Source organism: Phyllostomus hastatus, unplaced genomic scaffold (assembly GCF_019186645.2).
Source record: "Phyllostomus hastatus isolate PE091 unplaced genomic scaffold, TTU_PhHast_1.1 phas_scaffold_1674, whole genome shotgun sequence".
NCBI classification, from domain to species: domain Eukaryota; kingdom Metazoa; phylum Chordata; class Mammalia; order Chiroptera; family Phyllostomidae; genus Phyllostomus; species Phyllostomus hastatus.
In genome coordinates this window covers 7451658-7476274 of record NW_025334011.1, presented here as the reverse complement: position 1 = coordinate 7476274, position 24617 = coordinate 7451658, and the positions used below count along the sequence as shown (strand labels likewise).

General features: G+C 34.8%; 1 protein-coding gene across 2 annotated transcripts in view; it reads left to right on the top strand.

Annotated features, from left to right (window-relative positions):
* Positions 1–24617, top strand: part of ANTXR2 (ANTXR cell adhesion molecule 2) — a 151570-nt gene that overhangs the window by 82293 nt on the left and 44660 nt on the right. For both annotated transcript variants that reach the window (XM_045857846.1, XM_045857845.1), the window contains exons 13-16: positions 3678–3722; positions 5177–5269; positions 11299–11466; positions 11736–11816. In XM_045857846.1, coding sequence (XP_045713802.1) covers positions 3678–3722; positions 5177–5269; positions 11299–11466; positions 11736–11816 — 387 coding nt within the window. The remainder of the gene's footprint in view (positions 1–3677; positions 3723–5176; positions 5270–11298; positions 11467–11735; positions 11817–24617) is intronic.

The following is a 24617-nucleotide window of genomic DNA, read 5'->3' as shown; positions in this document are numbered from 1 at the left end:
GAGAGTGGGTGGTTCAGTAGTTCCTGGGAGATCTATAGAACAAGGCTAGCGATACTATTTATGTCCTTAGGAATTTATATACCAGTGCAACAAGTAGAGGTAATAGGCGGAGTAAATTTGAAATCCTCACAAGGAAATGAAATGAGTTTAGATACATTATACTCACATACTCACTGGAATGAAGGATATATCTTTTTCTTTTTCTAGTGAGAGAACCTTAGATAACACATTATGGTAATTTGCAAAATTAACAGTGGGAGTGTGATTTGTAATGTTGTCTGAATAACATTCAGTAATTCATTGATTTCAATTGTGGTCATTGGACCATTGATCCATTCTGACTAATGAAGTGATCAATTAAGCTTCTGTTAGAAAAATATTGACCTGGCTATATAGGTTAGATTAAGGGATGGATTTAGAGATAGAGAAACAAGCTATATGTCTAATTTAAGTAAGGAGAGCATGTAGATATTGATACAAAAAATAAAAGCTTATGGTAATTAAAGACTATCAGTCAATGTTATTAATATGTTATTAATTAGAATTCATAAAATGGGAGTGAGGAGTGGTGGGGTGCATCTGTTTTCTCTGAGCACTATTCATTTACTTAAAATAGGTTGGCCATACTTAATATGTTAATAGCAGTTCTGGAAACCACACTTTGACATATTGATCAAGTGAATATATACTAAGGAAACAATGAAATGAACAAATAACTCAGAACCATTGCAATATTTAACTTCCAGATGAATAGGCTCAATAGATATATGGTTATCATCCTAGTATTCAAAAATAGAAATTGCTCTCTTCTGGATGAAAAATTAGTTGTATGTCTGTGTGTTTCCACATCTAAAGATTAGTACTAAAGAGTGGAAACTACAGAGAAGGAGGCTTTGGCTTCTTTTTGGGGAAAAACTTTCCAGTGATACGAGTTTCTTGCTAGTGGAATGACTTGTTTTGTGAGGTAGTGAATTTCCCTTTATTGCAGGAGTTCAGACATAGTTGGATTACAGCTTGGTGGGAATTTTTCATGATCTTGAAGTTTTGGTTGAATGTGCATTGGAGAAGCTGAAAAATGTACTTTTATCCCCTTCCTTCTCCACCTCTTCCTTCCCCCTTTTCCCCTCTCCTTTCTCTTTTTGACCCTGCCTTCCCCTTCTTTTCTACCTTTCCCACCTTCCTCATTTCTTCTCCTTTTAAGTTCCCCTATTACCTTCCTTTATTCTCCCTTACAAAATAGAAAATTTGCTAAGTACTGGGAGTACAGTGAGGAACAAAGAAGACAGAAACCCATCCTTATGGAAGTTACAGTTTTTCTGGAGCTGTTATCAACTCTAATAAATGCTAGGGAAGAGCAAACGTGCATCCGTGCATATGACTGGTATCTGATCTGCTTTGGGAAATTTGGAGGAATTCATGGAAGGGGGGAATACTTCAAAGAGTCTATTGGATATAGTAAATGATTTGGTGAAGTCATTTAGAAGAGAGGAAGAAATTACAGATTATGTGAAAAATTTGAGGCTGCAACTAGAAGAAACAGAGAAGAAAGAAGAGTTGGCTTTTAAATGAAGGTGTTTAAGTTGATTTTTACTCTGTTGAGTGTAAAATGTGGACAGATTCAGTTTTTATTGATTGATTTTGGACATTTAGGTTCATAATAATATGAAGTGCTTCTTTTTATACAGGAAATTCACCTGTAGCATAATATTCTTAACTTTCTTTTATTTTACTATGATATTTTAAATCTTAATTCTCTGCTGGCATTTATTTTTGGGTTAACTGTAAAAGTTCACAAATTTTTGTCTTTCAGAATTACCAGAAAGAACTAGAATTTTATTAATAAAATAAAATTGGATTAAACAAAATGGTTACATAGAAATAATAGCACTTCTTGTAGAATTCAAAAATAACAAGAATCAGTTAGTTTGAGATGCAGTCATGCTAAACTACTGTCCAGTTATATCTGTGGGGTTGTAATTACTGTCTGTGTATTCTTTCCCTGAGATTTACATCTAAACTAAAATTTGAATGATGAAAATATTTTACATAAAAAATTAAGAGTCAGTTCCTCTCCACATTATAAATAACATTAATTTCTTAAAAAATACCTTTCATTAAGGAAAATTTCAAACATACACACAGAGAAAGACTAAAATAATGAATCACGTATGTCTGTCTCCTTCACTCAGCTTCAATGATTCTCAATTTTGGGCTAACCCTAAGTCCAAATTATTTTGGTGAAAGTGTCAGCATCATATCATTTAACCTAGAAAAACTTCAGCACATATTTTCAAAAGACAAGCAGTCTTTGAAAAAAAAACAAATCTAGGATAATTAATAGTAACATACCTAAATAGTAATAATTCTTTGATGATATTCATTTTCAAAGTTATTATTTTAAACTTGCAAAAATTTAATATAATTGGAACATTTGGCATTAGAGGAAGTGAAGAGGTTTTTTTTTTTCAAAGTTTTTTTTCTTTTGGTGTAGAGACTTGGATGTGTACCTGAATAATCAGAAGCCACTGACCCTTGGTCAATAATTTTCTAACATGATGGTGTGAAAGTCCAGATACTCCAGCACTATTGAGTTCATTTAAATTAGACGTCAGGCTCCATTCCATTCACATAAAGAACTAATGATATAAACTTTCAAGAAAGAATATAATAAGTAGTTATCCACAGGAAAAGGAATGTTGACTAAAAAGTTGGTTTGTTTCTAGGTTAAAGGCTGGGGAAGGAGTATGTTAATTTCTCTATTATCTCCTCTAAAGCAAATTAAGTCTAGTATTGCCATTTTATGAAAAAGTCAACGAGTCTAACAGGAAGATTTCACTCATCAATTTCTACTCTGTTTGGGGGGGACATACTGCAGTCTAGTGACATTTACATTTTGACGTTAGAAGAATCACTTAGTGAAATTTCGTGCAAGGTACTTGACAATTTTGAATCTAATAATATGAATCTAATGATATATCTATACCATAAGATAAAATGAATGAATGTGAATGAAGGGTTTTGTGAATTTTAGGTGCTCTTTATCTAGTTTTGTCTAACAAATGACTCCACAACTTCATGTCTTCCAACAACAATTTAGTATCTTCACACTTATGTAGAGATGGACTCTACTAGGAGAATCTCACTCGGGTATTCTCTCATGTGATTGCAGTCAGGTGGCAGCTGGGCTAGAGTCAAATAAAAGTTTAAGAGGCCTCTATGTCTGAGAGAGATTCTTCCCTCACACATCTGGCATCTCAGCTGGGAAAGCTGACATAGCTGGGGGCTGGCCAGCTGCCTCTCTCTGATCACCCAGCCATTCTGTAAGGTTATCCTGGGCTTCCTCACAGCTTGATGATCTCAGGATAGACTTCTGACATGACAGCAGGCTTCCCTTGGAATGATTGTTTCAAGGGTTCAAGGGAAGCAGAAAAACTTCTTTTGACCTAGCCTCAGAAGTCACATGGCACCACTTCTACCTCATGCTAGGTGGTCAAAACTTACTTACAGTAGAGTTCAAATTGAAAGGGAGGAGCATTCATATAGGGAGGCAAGGATCACTGGGGACATCGTGGGTGCTAATATAGTATTATACTAATATAATTATATTTTACACATTCTTACTGTTTCCTCTCTATGCCACCAAAAGTTTTTACATTTGATTTTGTTTTTTTGGACAGGTTATCAAGGATCCTCCCCCACCACCACCCCCTGCACCAAAAGAGGTGAGTGTCAAATAAGTCTGTTTTTCTCTGTATGAAGGTATTATCCCTAAATTTGACCAATTACATTATTGTTGAATAACTGTGATACCCATGTATGGACTTCTGAATTCATGAAAATCGAGTATTATTGTTTGTCCTCTTATGATTTCTTTCGTGTGTTAAAGGAACAAGTCCTTCACACATTGATAAACACAGACTGGCTATGGAGATCAACAGTACAGAGAGATTTAATTGACTTCTTACAGCAATATAGCAATAGTTCTGATATCACTTATTTTGTTTACAAAATGTTGGAAAATCCAAAGTGGCAGTTTAATGGTGTTACTTTCTTCACAAGGATTATTACAGCAGGCCCCTTATCCACAGTTTCCATTTCCATAGTTTCAGTTACTAGAGGTCAGCTGTGATCACCTGAGGTCTGAGAATATTAAATGGAAAATTTCACAAATAAACAATTTGTAAGTTTTAAACCACATGCCATGCTGAATGGGGTGATGGGGTCGCACCCCCTCTCACTCTGTCCTACCTGGGACATGTGTCATCCCTATGTCCAGGGCAGCCGTGCTGTATGCCCACCCCTTACTAACTCATTAGCCATCTCAGTTATCAGATCCACTGCCACAGCATCTCAGCGCCTGTGTTCAGTTAAACCTTGTTTTATTTAATGATGGCCCCAAAGTGCAAGACTCGTGATGCTAGCAGTTTGGATGTGCTGAAAAGAACCCATAAAGGGCTTCCTTTTTGTAAAAAATTGAAAGTTCTCAACTTAATATGAAAAAAAATATGCTGAGGTTGCTAAGATCTACACTGAGAACAAATCTTCTCACCATGAAATTTCCTAATTTATAAATTAAACTGTATTATAGGTATGTATGTACAGAAAAGAATCCTGTATCTACGGTTTGGTACTATTCCCAGTTTCAGGCACCCATCGGAGTTTTGGGGGAAATGGAAGAGGACTACTGTACTTTCATATAACTCTATTTATTAGCCAGAATTGTGTCAGAATATGAAATACAGAATGTACTGGTGGTGTACATTTTCAAAACTTCTCAACTACCTAACAATTTAGTACTTCACATAATTCAAACTTACACATACTTTGCTGCTTAAAATGATTATTGAAATGCCGTCCTGATTTTTATGTTTTATCTTTTTAAATATGAGTGATGAATAGGAGAAAAAATGATGCTCATAGCAACTTTTGGCAACCTAGTGAATAAGGGAGATCCCTAAAGTTGTAGAATTGAAGGAGTCCTCATATTCTCTAGAACTCTACTGGAAATTTGTTCATGTGAGCATAAATACATCTGTGTTCCTCATATAAAACTTTTACTACATTTTTGCCATATGAATTGCATTAATCATAAAAATGGTTAAATGTAAGCCAGTTCTAACTAAACAATATTTTAATAATTTAATTTAACCATTTTTTAAAATTTTTACCGAAATAGGAGGAAGAAGATCCTCTGCCAAACAAGAAATGGCCAACTGTGGACGCTTCCTATTATGGAGGTCGAGGAGTTGGAGGAATTAAAAGAATGGAGGTTGGTGTCTTTAAAAAAATAGAAGCTGCTAATTTGGAATATGTATTTCCAGAACTATTAAGCCATAGAAACTGTAGTTTTTATAATTCACTATCACAATACATCCATTTTTTACTTAACACTGGGTCTTTTGGGGATTTTTTTCCTCTGTGGAATCATTTTAGCCATTTGAAAACTGTTCAAGAAGAACTGACTTCATTAGTCAAAGAATTGCATTGATAAGACATCTGAATTCTAAAGGGCAAAACAAAGTTAGGGTTTTTCTCACTATTTTGGAAAAAATGACTGCAGAGAACATCAACTTTGAAGAAACCAGCCACTTAAAATTGCAACAATGCTCATCTTTGAAAAGATCTACTAGCTATGTACTATTTGAGGAGAAAAATGTTAAAATATTCAATAGTATGAGTATGACCTTATCACAAATGTAGAAGCAGCACATTCATCGCTTTTTTTACAGATTTTAGATACCACTTCTGAACAATGATAATTAATATTAAGTATCATTTATAGAAAGTACTGAATTTTTGACTGACTCAAATTGTGGAATAAATTAAAATTTAATATTATATCTTAAGAATCAAATGAGGTCTTCTTGCCACCACATAAATATTTTTAAAAGTGATTAGTTAATAATAAACAATCATTGCCTGCCCTGAGCCCTTAACAACTTTAGATAGTCCAGCATCTCACCTCAACAACCAACTGATGGAATTTTTTCATTGATATATTGACTTTATTACTAAACACAGATCTTGACATTTTTCTCATCATTAGTTATCCTTTCATTTTGCTTCTTGATGAGTTCTTTTATGCTGTGCACTCATGGCACATGTCTCCTACTGTCATATCTGCTTTGTCCCATTGCCACCTGCAAAAGTCAGCTAATTAACAACCTCAAAACTGTTGCAATTTTCTGTTTTTATATACTTCGGTAAAATTCAAATTCCCAAGAAAAGTTTCCCCCTTTCAGAATAAATTTCAGTATTTTTAAAAAAGAAGTGCAGGCCTACTTAACATGATTGTCATTATCTACATGGTTATTCAAGTCATCTGATCCTGATTGTCACTTCCTTGAACAATTTAGATGTTAAAATAATGCCCATTTTGCCCTCAGAGCTTGCCACTGTATTACTGAAATATCCTCTGAGACAAGCACCTCATTGCCAATAAGCCACGGAAAAGGCAGGGAGTAGAAGCTATTAAGTGTATGTTTTGGAGAAGAGATGGCATCTGTGTTTGCATGTGGGTGGCTGGGAATATCAAGTAATATGGAGAGTGTAGCTGGGCTAACTCTTGTTTCTTGACACAGAAGGCAGGTCATCTTCCTTCAGCTTGCCTTTGTTGTGTTATTCTAGGCTTGGAGGGGTGGGAAAGATTGGATTAGATATTCTGATGTATTTAAAAAATATACTTGTAAATAAAAGTGTTACATATGGATATATAAATATGATCTGTCACAACTTATTTTTAATTTAGCCTCATTCCAAAATGTATGTGTAAAAAGATGTATGCAAGGGGAAAAAAACGTTTTGACAGGATACACCATAAGATGTTAGAATAGCTGTCTCTGGATGGAGTGATTTTCAATTTGTGCTATATATTTCTCTGTTTTTTCCTAACTTATTTGACATTGAGCAAGCACTACTTATGCATGGTGAGTCAAAAGTAGGTTTACAGTTGTAAGTATGTGAAACAATTATTCTTGTATTATTATTTGTTAATTTTTGCATTATTTTCCATATGATCAACCGTAAACCTATTTTTGCCCAACCCTGCATTCAGAATAATAAGTTAAATTCTATTTTGAAATCTACACTTGTAAAATACTGCACACAAGATATGGATGTGTTAGTATGTGATAGATTAGTATATTTTAAATGAGTAAATCATGTTCTTGCTGAAAAGTCTAGAAATTATGCCAGATTTATGCTAGTTCAATATTCCAGTGTTCCAAAGACTGAGATCTCTTTCTAAAGAGAAGCAAAGCCTAGGCATGATCTAAATGGCTCCTGAGTTAAGAGGCATATTACTGGTTTATGCTCAAGAAAGCCAAGGGCTCATGCATATTTTTTAATAACTTGCATTTCAAGTTTTAAGTGTTATTTACTCTTAATGTGTGAAATTATATTGCCCGTTCTATTCAGTTGAGAAAAATTTATGAAAAGGACTCACCCACTTTTAATAAATTAAGCTCCATTTTAGCCTTAGATAATTCTGGCTACATTTCATGGTGTATTCTATCAATGAGATGGAAATGGGAATGAGAATGAAAAAATATGAGAAAGTAAATGAGGGCATTACAAAGGGGAAACACAATACATAAAAATGCAGAATAAAAATTGAAATGAGAATTAGGCATCATTAAACTTTCTCAAACATGAACTTATTTAAACTTGGAGAGAGAAAATAGGATACATAATCTGTTTTAAAATTATGCCTATTCAAACCTGGAGAGCATTTCCTTTTAAAAATATATTCAAGTGGGGAAAATAAAAGGAATGATAGAAATTATGACTACATCTGAATTACAGAACAAATCTTCATAACTAATGTTTTAAGCTGGTATAGGGATTTCACCTAGAAATTTTTTTACTCCTATTTTAAATTAAATATTTAAACACTATGGTAATGGAAATTTGCAGAAAACTGGAACTCAGCTGATGTTAATAACAGCTGTTAGCACAACCCATCCACAATACCTAATGACTTCAAGTGTGTGTTTCTGCCAGTTCAGTGTGAAACTGTTTTTGTTTCTTTTCTCAATTCCGAAATTGCTCCTTTATGATATAACCTCCTGGTCATCCAAATATGGTCTGGGAATTATGGACTTGTATTGTTTATCATGAAAGCCAGGTAGAGTTGGAAGAATTTATCTATCAAGCTTGTGCTTATTTCTCTTTTCACAGTAAAAATAACCACGTCTGTCACTAAAGGGAGCTAAGGCTCCCTTTAGTGATCTAATCTTGATATTCCTTTATCCTGTCTGACCATCTCAATGTGGTCAAACTAAAATATTGAATTTATGCACATACTTTGCACATATATTTAACTGCTCTAAGAGTTTTGGGAAACCAATAAAGTTAGACTTTGAGATTATGTGAGAATTGTTTTGTTGTTTGTGCTGATGTTGATGATGATGATACAGCTACTTCATGAACTAACCCTCATAGATTCCTTTAATGAAGTTCCTTAGAGCTCAGCAACTATATTTCATAAGTATAGTCCTTTGAAAGTTGAGTCTCTAGAAATGCCACATTGGGTCAGAACTCCAATCTAACTAGCTTTGTGTTCTTATCTGAGAATGGTATCAGTGAAATTTGGAGGGAAAGTGTGATGACCATTTCCTCTACGAGCAATATCAGCTGTGGAGGCTAGGCCAGGGAGCGGTAAATGTTAAAATCTGTACTTTCTGAATGGATCTAAAATGTATCCTTCTTATATTTCTATTCTGGGTTACTTCTTTGAGTTGTGATAGTCACATGTTGACTTAACCATGTATCTTTTTCCATGTTTTGTTTTTTCCCTTAAAATGGAGACTTTACAACTGTAAGGACATGTGTCATGATTTTAGGATTTTGTAATTCAATTTAGATGTATCTAAAGATTTGAAAAGTTTTAGTTTATCTAGGGGAAGACACTATGATTTGAAAGAGAAGGTCATTTCTTTGGAAAGAGAGTCAGGTATCTAGCTCTAAAGGTTTAATGGTGTTTAACACAATTTTAACAACCTCATAAAGAACATTCTAGTACCACTGATCACACTGAAAGATACAGATACATTTTAATGTCTCAATAGGGTCCAATTGAAATTGAAAGTCTGTTCTAAAATTATAGTAAAAATGGGTAAAAATATCTAAGTAAGCCTTATCAAAAAGCTGTCAATAGTTCTTCGTATGAACAGTGATCATCTGTATTCCTACTCACGAACTCAGGTCATTAAAATGCTTTAAAGTGCATTTAATCTTTTTTTTTGTAGAAATAACTTAACTCTGGTGAGTCACCCTGGACAGGACTTCCTATTGCTTTTCAGCACTTCACTTAGGTTATCTTTGTCATCTTTGGAGATGTCCTTGGTTTTGGACTTCCCCACTGCTCTGGTTGCGCAAAGCCCTCCTCAAGGGGCCACATCCTATTTACATGCTCACACAGGAAAAAGTTTAGCTCAGATTTAGCTCAAATTTAGCTCTTATTTCTTGTTCATTGTAAAATAAAGAAGACTGTCATTTGATCCTGTGGTTTTTCAGTGTCCAGAATTTTCAGGAAATGGAATTCCCTAAAATTTATGGAATTCCCTGAATTTTTTCTCCAAAGCAGTTTTTTTCCAGATTTGTCTACCTCAATGAAAGATTGGTATGTCAACTAACATACTCAGATGAGAGCAGGAACTAAATAAAGACTGATTTTATAAAATCAAGCTTTACAAAAGTAAAGAAAAGTCATATAATTATTTTACTTCTGAAGGCTAAATGTTTAAATCACACATTTTGCCTTAATTGAACTTGGTGAACAGACACTTCTCCAAGGAGGGCATACAGAGGGCCCAGAGACATATGAAAAGATGCTCAGCATCACTAACCATCAGAGAGATGAAAATTAAAACCACAATGAGATACCACCTCACACCGGTCAGAATGACCATCATAAACAAATCAACAAACAAGTGTTGGGGAGGATGCAGAGAAAAGGGAACTCCAGTGCATTGTTGGTGGGAATGCAGACTGGTGCAGCCACTGTGGAAAATAGTATGGAATTTCCTCAGAAAACTAAAAATAGAACTGCCTTTTGACCCAACAATTCCACTGCTGGGATTATACCCTACGAGTCCTGAAACACCAATCCAAAAGAACTTATGCAACCCAATGTTCATAGCAGCACAATTTACAATAGCCAAGTGCTAGAAACAACCTAAGTGCCTATCAGCAAATGAGTGGATCAAAAAACTGTGGTACATTTACACAATGGAATATTATGCAGCAGAGAGAAATAAGGAGCTCCAACCCTTTGCAACAGCATGGATGGAACTGGAGAGCATTATTCTAAATGAAATAAGCCAAGCAGTGAGGGACAAATACCATATGATCTCACCTTTAACTGGAACATAATCAACAAAAGAAAAATGCAAACAAAATATAACCAGAGACATTGAAATTAAGAACAATCTAACAGTAGCCAGAGGGAAGTGGGGAGGGGAAAATTGGGAGAAGGGTTATCAGGAACCACTGTAAAGGACACATGGACAAAACCAAGGGGGAGCATGGAAGCAACGGAGGGAGGTGGGTTTGTCTGGGGGTGGGGGAGGGGTGGGGAGAAAATGCAGACAACTATAATTTAACAACAATAGAGAAATTTATGAAAAAAGTTTGGAAGGAACAATTAACTCCTTTGCATAAAATACATTTATAAAATGCAAATGCATTTGAAAATTATTAACCTATTTCAGACTATCAATATTCAAATCCCTGCCTGCTACTTGCTAGCTGTGCAGCTTTGGCCATGTCACTTAACCTCTCTGTGTTTCAGCTTCCTCGTCTGGAAGGAAAAATACATTATCTCATTGCATTTTTATATGGATTAAATGCAGATTGGCACATAGTAAGCACTCAATAAATGCTAATTATTATTACTATCATCTATTTCCTCCAGTGCCATCAGTATATATGGGTCTGTGTTAAGTTGGAAGGGAAACCTCCCTAATCAGAGAATAGGATTACACACTGTCATGCATTTCATATGTAAACTACAAATTAACTCCATATTTAAAACAGTGAAGAAATGCTTGCTTCAAATTTTAATTGACTCCAGATTTTTACAAAGGGTCTTTTTTTTTATTTTCTGGGATCCTAATGTTAAGTATATAAGTAGTGGTGATAAATATATTAAAACTCAGAAAAGGAGGAATTTAGAGTTAATCTACCTACTCATCTTTTCACTCTGAGGTGGTTAATTGAAGGACCACTGGCTAAATCAGAATTAATTTTTCTAGGATACTGTTTGTCTAACATAGGTTGTTTTCCTTTGTTTGAAAGGTTCGTTGGGGAGATAAAGGATCTACTGAGGAAGGTGCAAGGCTAGAGAAAGCCAAAAATGCTGTGGTGACGATCCCTGAAGAAACCGAGGAGCCTGTCAGGCCTAGGCCACCTCGACCCAAACCCACATACCAGCCTTCTCAGACAAAGTGGTACACGCCCATTAAGGTGACTGCCCAAGTTTTGTGTAATTGAACTGAAATTTCCCCGGGGAACTGTGACTATCTATAGTAGCACACATTCATTCTGCATTATAGCAATGAATGCTTTCTGAACAACAAGAACCTCCTTTTTTGGTTATTTACTTATTCATTAGTTTAATTTATGAAATAAATGAGAGTAGAAATAAGGCTTTACCTTCTTTACTTTAACTCATTTATTCAGTCGATAGATGTTGAGTATGTCCCCTAGGAATTTACAAATCATGTTCCCTTTAGGGTCGGCTTGATGCACTCTGGGCTTTGCTGCGGCGACAGTACGACCGGGTTTCCTTGATGCGACCTCAGGAAGGAGACGAGGTTTGTGTGTGGGGTTGTGTTGGGGAAAGAGCTGACTGCTTGGGTCCATATAATGAAAGCAGTAAAGTAATAATCAGAAAGAATTGAAAGCCCTCATTACACTTGAGGAAGGAATTATCATCTCGTGCAAATTCCTGTTACATAGGGTGCTTAATAAATTATTATCTGTTAGAATGCATCTTCAAGCTGCAGTTTAATGCAAATCCCTTTTCAACTAATACATAAAAAATTATGACTGCTTATTAAAGCAAGTACACATGCTTTAATAAGCAGACTGGTTGCTTCAGCCTTTGATTTGGACAACATCACATTCTGGGGTTTTACCAAGTGGGAGAACAGACTGGGGATTAGAATTGAAGCCTTTCTCTAGCACTCACTAGCAGTGAGGCCTGGAGAACATGCCTCAGGGCTTCCATTTGTTTAGGTGTACAGATGTTATTTCCCTGCCCCCAACAGTTTATGTAATCTACTTTCTTGCATATATGAAAGTGTCTTTAAAAGCATTGTAGAAATGTATATATGTATATACACACATACACATATATGTCAAAATATATAAATACACACACACTTGTATATATGCATTTTCTCTACCATTGAAGCATATGGAATAACTATAGTTTTATAATTTCTTTAATATATTAGGACTATTTCCTATTATGTTAATGTAAGAAAAATCGCTTAAACCTTTGAATATGTAACAATGGCAAGTTTGGTTCAGGAACACACTACTGTTACTGATATTAATAGGGTCTCTTCATTATGTGTCAGCAAGCCTGTGAACTTCATTCACTTAAGCTTCAGAGGACTTTAGGTTCATTCCAGTCCAGTAGGCTATTTTTTTTAAAGGATAACATAATAACATACTTGATGAGATTCATATTTATTTTCTAGTGCCAAGCTGTCATATTCAGTGTTATGGGATTCTGTCTTGCCGCTTAAAATATAAAAACATCTAAATCTTAAGATTTTACTTCTTTGAAATGGGGGTAATTTTAAAAACATCTGAGTTCAACCATTTAGGAAATCCAGTTGAGAAAGTATTCCTGGAATGTTCCCAGCACATCACTTACCCTTTGCTAGGACCACAGGTAGGAGAGAACCAGGTGGTTTATGAAGCAGCCTCTTTCATTACCATGCCACTGTGGTTAATAGAGTGGTCTTAATATCTAATGAGATCTGTGCCCCTGTTTAAATGTGTGCGTGATTTGGAATTCTGCCTCTGGAACAACTTATAACAACTCTACTTGCCCTTCAACATGCTAGACTTTCACTTTATGTTTTAAAATTGTTTTGATGACATTGTAGTTTTGTTCCATTTTAGTTTTCTGTCCCTCATGTTAAACACTAGTTCATTGGTTCATCATTTTTACCTTTCTGTGTGTTGAGTATTGCTAACACTGAAGATGTAGTGGCCAGAAAAAAGAGAGTGTTTCCAGTGCTCTTGCCAATACTCTATATATTCTTTTAACACTCATAATTAAAATGTTTTTTAGTCTTTCAACATTCCTACTATTTTTTATTTAATTCAATACTTTTTAAATTATATATATGTATAAGTAATGCCATCAGGTAATACTAAAAGGTTAACCATAGCCTTTGTTGTTAAGAAACCTGAAATTTGTTTGGGAAGCAAAATATATACAAAGATAATGTTCATTGCAGAATGTGATCTGGGTCATATTATAGGTTGGTATCAAGTACTTTTGAGTGCACACAGCAAGAGAGATTAACATTTCCTGGAGGAATTTGGGAATATTTATTCAAAACCTTAGGCCTTATACTATGAAAATGAGTAGGATTTTATCCGAGGGAGTTGGGTGAAATGAGGAATGAGCGTTTCCATTGAGGAAGCATCATGAGCAAAGTCCCTGAGATAGCCAAGAATACAGTGACTTGAGGGTTACGAGATAGTCTGGAGACTGGGGGGAAACCAGAATAAGTTAGCAACAGAAGAGATCTTTTAGTCTGGATAAGTTGACATGTTTGGTTTTTAAAACAATGCATTACACTTATTCTTGTGTTCATTCAACAAATACTTATCTAGTGCCTACCGTGTACTGAGAACTTTGTTAGACACCAAATAAATTTAGTGTCCTTCTTAAATTATAGTGCTGGAATATTCCACGTGTTGCCCCAACTGTTTAAATTTGTATTTATTTTTCCATGATGGAAGACTAATACTTCCATTATTTTGACCAAGATTTCCTTTGATTTTTAGTAATTGCACACACTTCCATTTAATATAGTCCCAAAGCCTTCTATTCCAACTCTTGAGGCCAAATTGTTTCAAAATTCACAAATTTTCAGAATTTAGGAATCTAATAGAGTCCATATATTACATTTATGTAAGGAGCACCTCCTGATCATTATTCAGACATTTTGCTACAAAATATTAATTACTAAAAGTGGACAAATATAGACTATAAGTAATCTCAAGTTAGCTCAGGCCAGGTTTTTACTTATAAATGAATTTTGATGACAAACTTTGCACAACAATTTGTTTTCAAATATTTCATATTTTGAAAGTTTAGATAAAAGATTATAGGCCTTTACTGTGTGATAAATTAGTTTTTCCATACTCTATATATGCTATTTATGATTTGTTGTTTGTTTTTACTTTAAGCTTAGTAAACATCTATTGTTGGTTGAATTAGCTAATTTGCTGTTCTGTCAGGTATATATGATTTTATGTGTGCTTGACACAGTCTGACACAATCTTTGTTCATAATGCCTATTTTTGATACATTTACTGGTTCCAACATTTTGTCACCTGCAAATTTTGTCACTTATTTCAAGCCATTGTTAAAATCTCAGTGTGACCCTTTGTGAGAGCTTTTCCTGACAGGCTGACACTCCACAGTTAGCTAGTGTTAGTATGGTAAAGTTAGCAAACACCCAACTGTACAAGCTCAGATTACCATTTTATTTATAAGGCTATTTAATATATTTTGTTAAATTGTTTGCTGAATTTCAGGTATAATGTATATTTATGTGTTCCCCCATGCAACCAATCAATGATGCAAAATTATTTGATCATGGAAATCAGGTATGCTTTACATGAGTTATTCTTTTGCTTCTGCTTTCTTGCCAATGATCCTTTATATCTATTTTTTTAGGATGGGGTTTGATACAAAGTCTGTAGTTATTGACATATACCCTTTTCCCTTCAAACAACTTGGGAAATCTTTTCTCTCCTGCCTCCTTTGTTTATTTCTCATCTCATGTTTCATGCTTCACAAGGACTATTAAGAATATTTGTTTCTGTGAATTCCACATCATTAACCAGGTCCTCAATGTTTGATAGAATTAATTCCAATGTAAACTTCCCCTCCCACAGAAGTATAACCTGACTTTTTCAGAGATTAAATGATAGAATTAGCAAGAATCGTCAATACTGTAGCAGAATTAGTGTTGTGTATACTAATAATTTAGGGTAACCGAAGAGTTCCAATTTTTGCATATGTTTACATTATGTTTCATAAAGCCATCATACTGCTTCGGTTACAAGGTCTCTAGAATGCTTTCCCTTTCCTTCCTTTTTTCCTTCCTTCCCTCTTTCTATCCATCTTTTTTGTTCTTTGTCTTTTAAATATGTTTACCTCCACTATGCTTTCATTTTCAGGTTTTCTAATTCCTTATACCAGTTAATGCATTTCTTATATACTATGCCAATTTTCTTTTTGGCTTCATTTGAATGACTGAAGACTTTTAGTTTCTCTATTCTTATCCTAATGAACACAGTAAATATCATTACTGACAAGGCCTACCCTGTAACTCTATGATACTTGTGCTGAAAAGAATCTGCACCAATCACAGGACAATTAATTATAGTAAATATTTTGGTGAATTTAACTTAAAGATCTTTACAATAACTGAAGCATATCAAATATTGTTATTCAAAAGAGTCATATTTAATTATTTGTTTAAATAAAATTACAATTGCATGGTGCAGTGGCATAATTTTACTGAGACTCCATCTCACAAATTTTATTTTATAAAATGGGAGACTATAATATTTCTTAAATTCCAGTACTTTTTGCTTTAGAGTAATTTTCATTTGAGAAACCTGAAGTAATTTACCTAGTATGAAAATGAGGCTCCAGAAGTAAAGAGAGAATCAGCAAGTAGCACTGAGCACAGTTCATTGTTATGTATGGTGAAAAATGGGATGACTTGCCTTGGTAGTGCTTCATCTGTTCCTGAGAACAGCATGGTTCTCTGTTACCTCCTACTTGTATCTAATTAGTTAAGTCCATAAAAACTAAACTGCCTAAACTCCATGGTTTTCACTAAATTTGCTTATACATGTAAAGAAAATGTTAAATTTAGGAAACTGGGATGTCCAAGTGGCAGCATTCTCTTCTTCTCTGGCTCTTGGTGTTGAGTTTTCTCCGTAGCCAGGGCATAATCATTGAGTGATAAATTAATCTTGGAGTTGTTCTGATTGTGTTTTTGTTAACCACTCTCACTTGTGACAGGGCTCCACAGCATAAGGAAGGGTAAAAGCTTGTCCTCAGCTGTTCTCCCCTAAAACAATCCAGTACCAGGTTAAACCAAATTAAACTAAACACTGAACTCAGACTACTCATGAAAAATGATATGTATGTTCATATGTTCACACACCCACACACATGAGATGTTCCTTGCCCCCTGAAACCAGTTATCAATTTTTTATCACAAATCTATTTTTCCCATTAAACTTTTCCATTGACTATTAGGAAATTTGCCAATAGTATGGTGTTATTTTAGGTCAGTACTCCCCCTGAAAGGTTTGCCTCTGAACATCAAATAATTCATTGAAACAAAAGTTGTTAGCTATTCAAGGTCAATTCTTTTTAAAATAAAGTTTATCAACATGTAAACTGGGGAATAACTTTTGCAAATAATATTGTTATCTTCCTGTACTCATAAAGGCTGGTGTGTGTTCACTACTGATTATGCTCCCTATGAAGTAGTTGTGTAATGGTGTAGGAGCTGTGTATGTAAATGTGAAGCAGTTTGTGTATGGTAGGAATTAGACTTTTGGGAAAATATTTTAAATAGTCGGAATTGAATGCTGTTTGTTTTTATACTGTCAAGAAACAAATGAGAATACTTTCATGTCTGCATTTTTAAAGGGAGTAATAGTCACTCTCTCTCAAAAAACAAAAAAGAACAAAACTTGATGCTGCTTAAGAGACAATAAAACTCAATTGTTTTCAAGCTGTGGCTGATGGTTCCAAAACAACAGAACCTCTGCCTAGTCAGGGGTACGATTTCTACCTTGGAAAACAATCTTGTCATCTATTTATAAATTGTTTACTGCAGATTCTGCCTCTTGAGAGTGCGGTTTAATAAACAAATCAGCCAACATATAACGTAGAACTAAACCCAGAGTCACGCACATTTATTCTGCAAGTCAAATACTCTCTTTTTATGGCTCAGAGGCTGCACTGGGCTCATTTACAGAATTCACTGCTGAATTGAAGTCCTTGATCAAGTAATTGAAGTTCAGGCATAAAGTATCAAAGCGGCGCGAGAAATCTCTTCATCCCCGGCTCCCGCTACCTTTCCGCGCCGCCAGCGCCTGCCGAGGTGGCACTCCGCGCGCTGCGCGCTCACCAGCCACACGCAGGCTTTGATTGTAGCTGCAACTCCACGGAGTCATGAATGTTTCAGCGCCCGCGCGTGAGGTGAGGGCCTCGTGGCCAGGTGTAAGCTAGCAGGTTGTCGGCGACATCTGTTTGCAGCGGCCGCGGAGGCCTCCCCAGCCAGCGGCGAGCGACAGGATTGTCAGCGGAGGTAGTTGAGAGCGGCAGAACCGTTTTGGTCTCACTCGCTGCCTGGAGGCCCGAAACACACAAAGGTAGGAGTAGGGGTGGACACAGCTGCGCTCCCAAACTTGCCTTAGGCACAAATAAAGAGATCTAATGCAGTTTGACTCCTTTGCGGTGGGGAGACAGGGACAGAAAGCCACTTCAGAGACACCTTAACGCTGCAACATCTGCCGCCAAGTTCCCAGGGAGTGACGGGGGACAGCAGGTACCGATCGAAGTCTCCACATAAACAACCTCCATTAAGCCATGGACTCTTTTGAAGGGCCTCCATCACACAAGCTGGAGTCCGCAGCAGGAGTTTGTTTGGTTTTCAAAGCAGTGTTTTGTTTTTGCAATAACAAGGTAATTTATAAATGATGCATCACCACGCTGCCTCCTTTGTTTTTTTTTTTATTTAAATTTATTTGTAAAGGGAGAGTTAGAGAAGCAAAAAGGCAAAGAAAGGGGAAAACCTAGCACTAGTTTTGGAGTTGTTCCACAAACCCATTAAATCTCCGCGGAGCTTCTTGGCTGTAATGGAGGTTATGTTAACCTTCAGACCACGAGCTCTCATTCAGCGGTAAGCAGACATAAATTTATATACTGGAGTGGAAGACTCCTAGTAATAGTAACACCCCTGAGGTACACCCACTGTTTGTTTTTAAACTTACATCACAGGGCTTCTTATGACATGGAGATGAAATGTAATGAGATTTTTTAAAGATGGGAATTCTCCTTTAGTAAAACGAAGGTTAGAAAATTGCATTGACTTTATTTTCTTCCTTTTGTGCCTGTTATTGGTTATTAAAAATAACATTTGAGGTCGAAAGTAAGAACTACATGTTAAAAGGTATTTTTGAGGGGATTTCTCCCCTCTACCCACAAAATTCACCCACAAAATTTTTTTAAATGTATGTATTTTTCTCTGGGAATATGGCAAAACTCGTAATTGTGCATACACATATTTGACATAACAGAACTGGTTAAAATATTATTGTGGCAAATAAAGCTCCAGGTATGGTAAGATAAAAACTACTCAATGGAACTGTAAACTATCATTGTTGAGGAAATTTAGGCTCCCTCACCTGAGGGCATGTCAGGTTGACCACTGTGAAATAAAAGAAAGATGCTGGCTGACTCCAAAGCATCCTTTGGAGTGGGAGTAGCCAGGGAACAATGGTGTGGGGAGAGAGGTTAGAAGGTGACAAAGTTTTCATCGGTTAATGGTGAAATAAGCGATAGGAGTGCATGGTGAATTTCCAATTAAGCTAAATTTATTTTGTTGAGATTACTTTTGTTAATTATGCAAATACAATTTTAATTTTTTGGAAAGATTAACGGTAGCTACTCAAAAACAATGTCCATTCTGACAGAACTCAGTGTTAGTCTTCAATTTTTAAAAAACCTACAGAAAAGCATCTAAACATAGGGCAGGGTTGTTTAAAGGCCCCAGAGTGACTGGACAGCCTCAGTGGCACATGACCTCAGGCTGGTGCTCCTGTTCACATCTCTGGTTCTAGATTTATGTTCACCCTTTTGCCAGTCCTGCTTTTGAGCTCTCATGCTCAAAATAATCTGGCCTCATGCTCTTCAGTGTGGCTTCTTCAATGAGTCGAACCCTCTCAAGGATCACCCTGAACTTTGTCTTGCTGACATGTCACCCACTGCTCAGTCGTTTCAAACACTTTACCTTCAGACTGAATGGACATCCTGCTAGCAGAGACTTTGTGCCACATGGCCTTTAAGTTCCCCATCACTTTTGCAAAATGTAAAACCATTTATGGGTGTTTCTGAACAGATTGAAACCTTCACTCAAATGATTGATATTTCAAATGTTTTTAGTGCTTGGAATTATGCTGCTAATGACTGCATTCTTAAGCTTAATTTTTTGGTTCTATCTAAATGCAGAGCAGGGCAAATATAGGCTTAGAGTTGTGAATATGTGAAACAGTTTAGTCTATATTATTATATTATTATATTTATTATTATTATAGTATTTTCCATACAAACGACTGTAAACCTGCTTTTGCCACACCCTTTATTTTGAGTCATACAGCTGAACTTTGTTAATAGATTGTAGGGACTCTAAGAAAATCCTTGTTTTTAGCCTGAGTCAGTCTAATTGCATACAAAATGCTCACAGTACTTTCATACCTTACCTATTTTACTCTTAAAAATAGGGTTGGCCAAAAAGTGTGTTTGTTTTTATCCGTAAGATGGCTCTAGTAGCACTTAGTTGTCTTTAACTTCATTCAAAACAATTTTGTTAGCTTGTATTGTGACAGCTGTCATATCACCATGCATTTGAAAAAACCTTATCAAAATTGGCAAATTTTTGTGTAGCCACTTTAATATTGAATATGGAAAAAATAACCAACATTTTCAGCATATTATGTTTTATTATTCCAAGAAAGGTAAAAGCACACAAAAGGATTTTGTGCAGTGTGTGGAGAAGGTGCTGTGACTGATCAAATGTGTCCAAAGTGGTTTGCAAAGTTTCGTGCTAGAGATCTCTTGCTGAATGATGCTCCATGGTCAGGTAGAACAATTGAAGCTGATAGCAATCAAATCTAGACATTAATTGAGAACAATCAATGTTTTACCATGTGGAAGATAGCCAACATACTCAAAATATCTAAATCAATAAAGTTATTGATGAAAATAAAAAATGTATCTTTTATTTTACAGGAGACTTTTTGGCCAACCCAACAGTAGAGAAAAATATCAGTTTTTTAAAACTGTAAAGTGATTGCTTACCTTTTGTTTCTGTGATATCTGAAATTTGATATGGTTCTTTAAGTCAATTATGATGTTGCATCACCAGGAGGGAGGACCACTACACTTTTCTGTCCTTTATGTTATCGCTGGTGTCTTTCATTCTTATTATTTATTGTCTTTATATTTCATGGCATCCTTAAAATACCTTACATATCCTGTTTAAATTAGTAGAAGTAATTATTTGGTTTATATGTACTTGAAAAATAAATTTCTACTAGAATAACCCACATCGTGAACACACCATTTTTATTACAGTCCCACTTACTATATGTGTGTGTATATCTACCTGTATATGTGCGTACAATATGATTAATATAAGTATCTATTGCTATAGAACATATTTTTCTCAGTGTGTATGTTGTCAACTAATGTCTGTTTCAGTAGAAAATAATAAATTTATGACATACAGTGCTTTTTTATACTACTTCTGAGCTTAAATAAACCTATTTCTTAATTATGGTATATACTAGTATTTTTTGGTTGAAATGGATCAGCAACCTTTTGATAAGTGAGAGACTATATATATACTATATAGTATATAGCATACTATATACAATATATATGCTATATATTATATACAATTACAGTATTGTATAGTATATATAGTATTGTACATATAGTATATATACAATATATAATATATACTACTTATATACTTAGTACTTATAAGTACTTACACTCAGTACTTATTATAAGTACTATAATACTACATAGTATAAATATTCTCTTTTTAAATCAATGCACTGACATTAGAAATAAATTCTGTTTCATTGTCAGTGAGCTTTGGCACACTAAAAAGAATACTTTAAAAATATCAAAAATTAACATTGATAGTTCAGAGCTAAACACATTATTTTCTTAGGCTCAACATACAATTTTGTCGAAGAGCACCTTGAGGTCATCAATTAAATGACCCAATTTGGAGCAGAAATATCAGCACAGATACAGTTTTTAATCTTTATTTTCCTGTTTTCACGTAATTTATGTATATTCTCTATATAATTTTAGAGAGGATTAAATTTATATTTATTTAAATCACTTTACGATATCTAATAATTTACAAAAATCTATATTATTCTGCATATGTTGAATATTCAGTTTTGAATTTAGAGTTCAAAGGACTCTAAAGGACGGTCCAAGTAGGGAAAAGTAATAAACTGTAGACAATTTATTATTATTATTATTATTTTTTTAAAGATTTATTTATTTTATTTTATTTTTAGGGAGGAAAGAGAGGGAGAGAGAGAGAGAGAGAGAGAGGGAGAGAGAGAGGGAGAGGGAGAGAGGGAGAGAAACATCAATGTGCGGTTGCTGGGGGTTATGGCCTGCAACCCAGGAATGTACTCTGGCTGGGAATCGAACCTGGGACACTTTGGTTCCCAGCCCGCGCTCACTCCACTGAGCTACGCCAGCCAGGGCGACAATTTATTATTTTAAGAATAAATTATGATGGTGGCTTTCTGTCTTCCTGTCCCCCATTTATAAATTCAGTTTAAGGAAAACTTCATAGCTCAGTTAAGGAAATTGGCTTAAGTAGGAAGCTTTTATTGCCCCCTTATTTTTTTTTTTAAAGGTTTTATTTTATTTTTTATTTTTAGAGAGGGAAGGGAGGGAGATAGAGAGAGAGAGAAAGAGAGAGAGAAACATCAATGTGCGGTTGCTGGGGGTCATGGCCTGCAACCCAGGCATGTACCCTGACTGGGAATCGAACCTGCGACACTTTGGTTCGCAGCCCGCGCTCAATTCACTGAGCCACACCAGCCAGGGTGCCCCCTCATTCTTAAAAATGAATTTATATTAACACATTTTACAAATATGTACTTTTAAAGAGAAATAAATGCCTTTCTGGGCTACATATATTTAATATCCTTTTATTCTAAATAGGACACTAGGATTTTTATATAATAATATACATTTATAATATCTAAGTAAGTCATCCTTAAAATTGCTTCACATAATCTTATGTTTTCCATTAATTCTGCTGTGAATCAGATCACAGCCTCTAACATTTGAGAAATTTGAAACTGATATAACTTTAAGGTATAAAATAAAAATAGTTTGCTTTTCAAACTTTGCATGAAATTATGTTTAAGAATACCAGTGGACTTCTTTGCCATTTTTTAAATCTGACTTTGGATTAAAAATGAACTCTTTTCATTCAAGAGGGTTTCAAGAAATTTTGTTTTTATCTCCATTTGCTATTTTTGAGTTAATGAAGTTGTAGTTATTACAAACTCTATACCATTTCAAAATAATTTTATTCTGTGATATACCTCATAACTCTCTCATTTGAGAATTCTTTTCAAATGGGAAATGTGAGAGGAAAAAATATGGTTCTAATTTCCTAAACTCTAGATTCCCATAATGCTTCTTGGCAAGCAGGTTAGTGTACTAATAATAGTATATAGATGAAGATATTATATATATATATATATATATGAAATATATATAAGAAAACATATATTCACAGTTTTGTCCAGTACTAAGCACACATTTTGTTTGAATCAGAATTAAAGATTTCTAACAGTTTTTTTTTTTTAATCAGGCACTATTTTTTTGCTTACAATAAATTTTTCTATGAGATCCATTTCCTGATGCTGATGACTTCTGAACAGAGTTTATTATGAATTCAGTATATTTCATTCACTTAGCATTAAGAACCCTAGTGAGAACTGTACAGACACAGATATACATGGGGTTATATGGGTTTGTAACTACACGCATATAACATCATATTATATATCATATCATATCATATATACCATATCATATCTTAATTGCCTAAAAGAGTTACTAAGAAAATCTGTAAAACATGTTTTAATAAATATTTAAATAACACATATATGTATGTGTGTCTACATATACACACATATACATATATACATGCATATGCATACACACACATATACACACACACAGGGCATAAAGGTTAAAATTCTAGAGAAACGAGCATTTACTCTCTGTTTATCTTTCTCTAGCTCTCATGTATCCCCTTTCTCATACTTTCTAACATTGGGTGATTTCCTAAAATTTAACCCTTGATCTTATGTTCTCACATCGTACTTTTCTGGAGAGCACTAGGCTTTCACTGTTTCAGCGATCTATCCTCCCTCCTGACTTCTACTTGCATGTCTCCGAAAGCTTACATGAATTTTTCTCTTGCACATTCTATGGTCACCACATTATCTGTGTTTAACTGGATTACCATATTCCTTACCTCTGGCTTTCAAATTTTAAATTTTCTCTGTTATTCTCTCTGTCCTTAACCTGTTGTATCTAAGCTAAGGGTCAGCAGACATCATGGTTCCCATAACTCAGTGAGCAGGGTCTTTATCTTCCTAATTCTGGGTGTGATGTCCTATGCCAAAAGTCACAATATTTCCCTGTGATGTGTACAAGATATTGATTGATTAAAGAGAATTGTGCCTATCAATGCCCCTCTTAGTATTATTATAAATAATTAAAAATAAAAATGAGCTATTGATGAATATATGCATTAGACTCTAGAGATTCTTAAGAGAGATGTCATTTTGATATTGTATAATTTAAATGTTTTTATTATCAGGATTTATAATTTTACCTTCATGATTCTACCCTGAAACTAAGCTACTTGAGAAGATTAAGACATCAGAGCAATTCTTAAATTGACAAAGTTGAATTATTTCTTATAAAGATATGGCTGAGGATGCTGCTACATAAAAAATGTTATTTATATGATGCAAAGATTTATCATTTTGGAGGATGATTAATTTTTAATTTATAATTAAATCCATCAAACATTTTCTGGGTTAAAAAGCGTGACACAATCATTTTCCTTAGGCTGAATTCTGAGTAGATGAAGACTTACAATTTTCATTAACTCTCTTTATCAGGATACGTTTATTTTGTTGCTTGTAGTTGCGTTCTTCTCACCTTTTCTAAAGCAGATTTAATCTTTGTGTCCTATTAGATCAAAGAAGAATTTTCAGTGATTGAATTTCTTGTGAGATATGTATTTATGTCAGTGAAATCATGTATTATGATGTCAATTTCTTGCATAATTATCTTCTGTGCAAGTATATATGTGGCTTGTGCTAGCTCTTGGTGTCTCATTAGTCCAGTCTCTGGAAACCCTGGCTCTTCTCAACAAATAGTGAGAAGAGGGCTGAAGATTGAATTCCGTTCCTAGTCTCCAGAAGAGCTGTGATGGCTTTATCTGTCCTCTGAATCCAGATTTATGAACTAG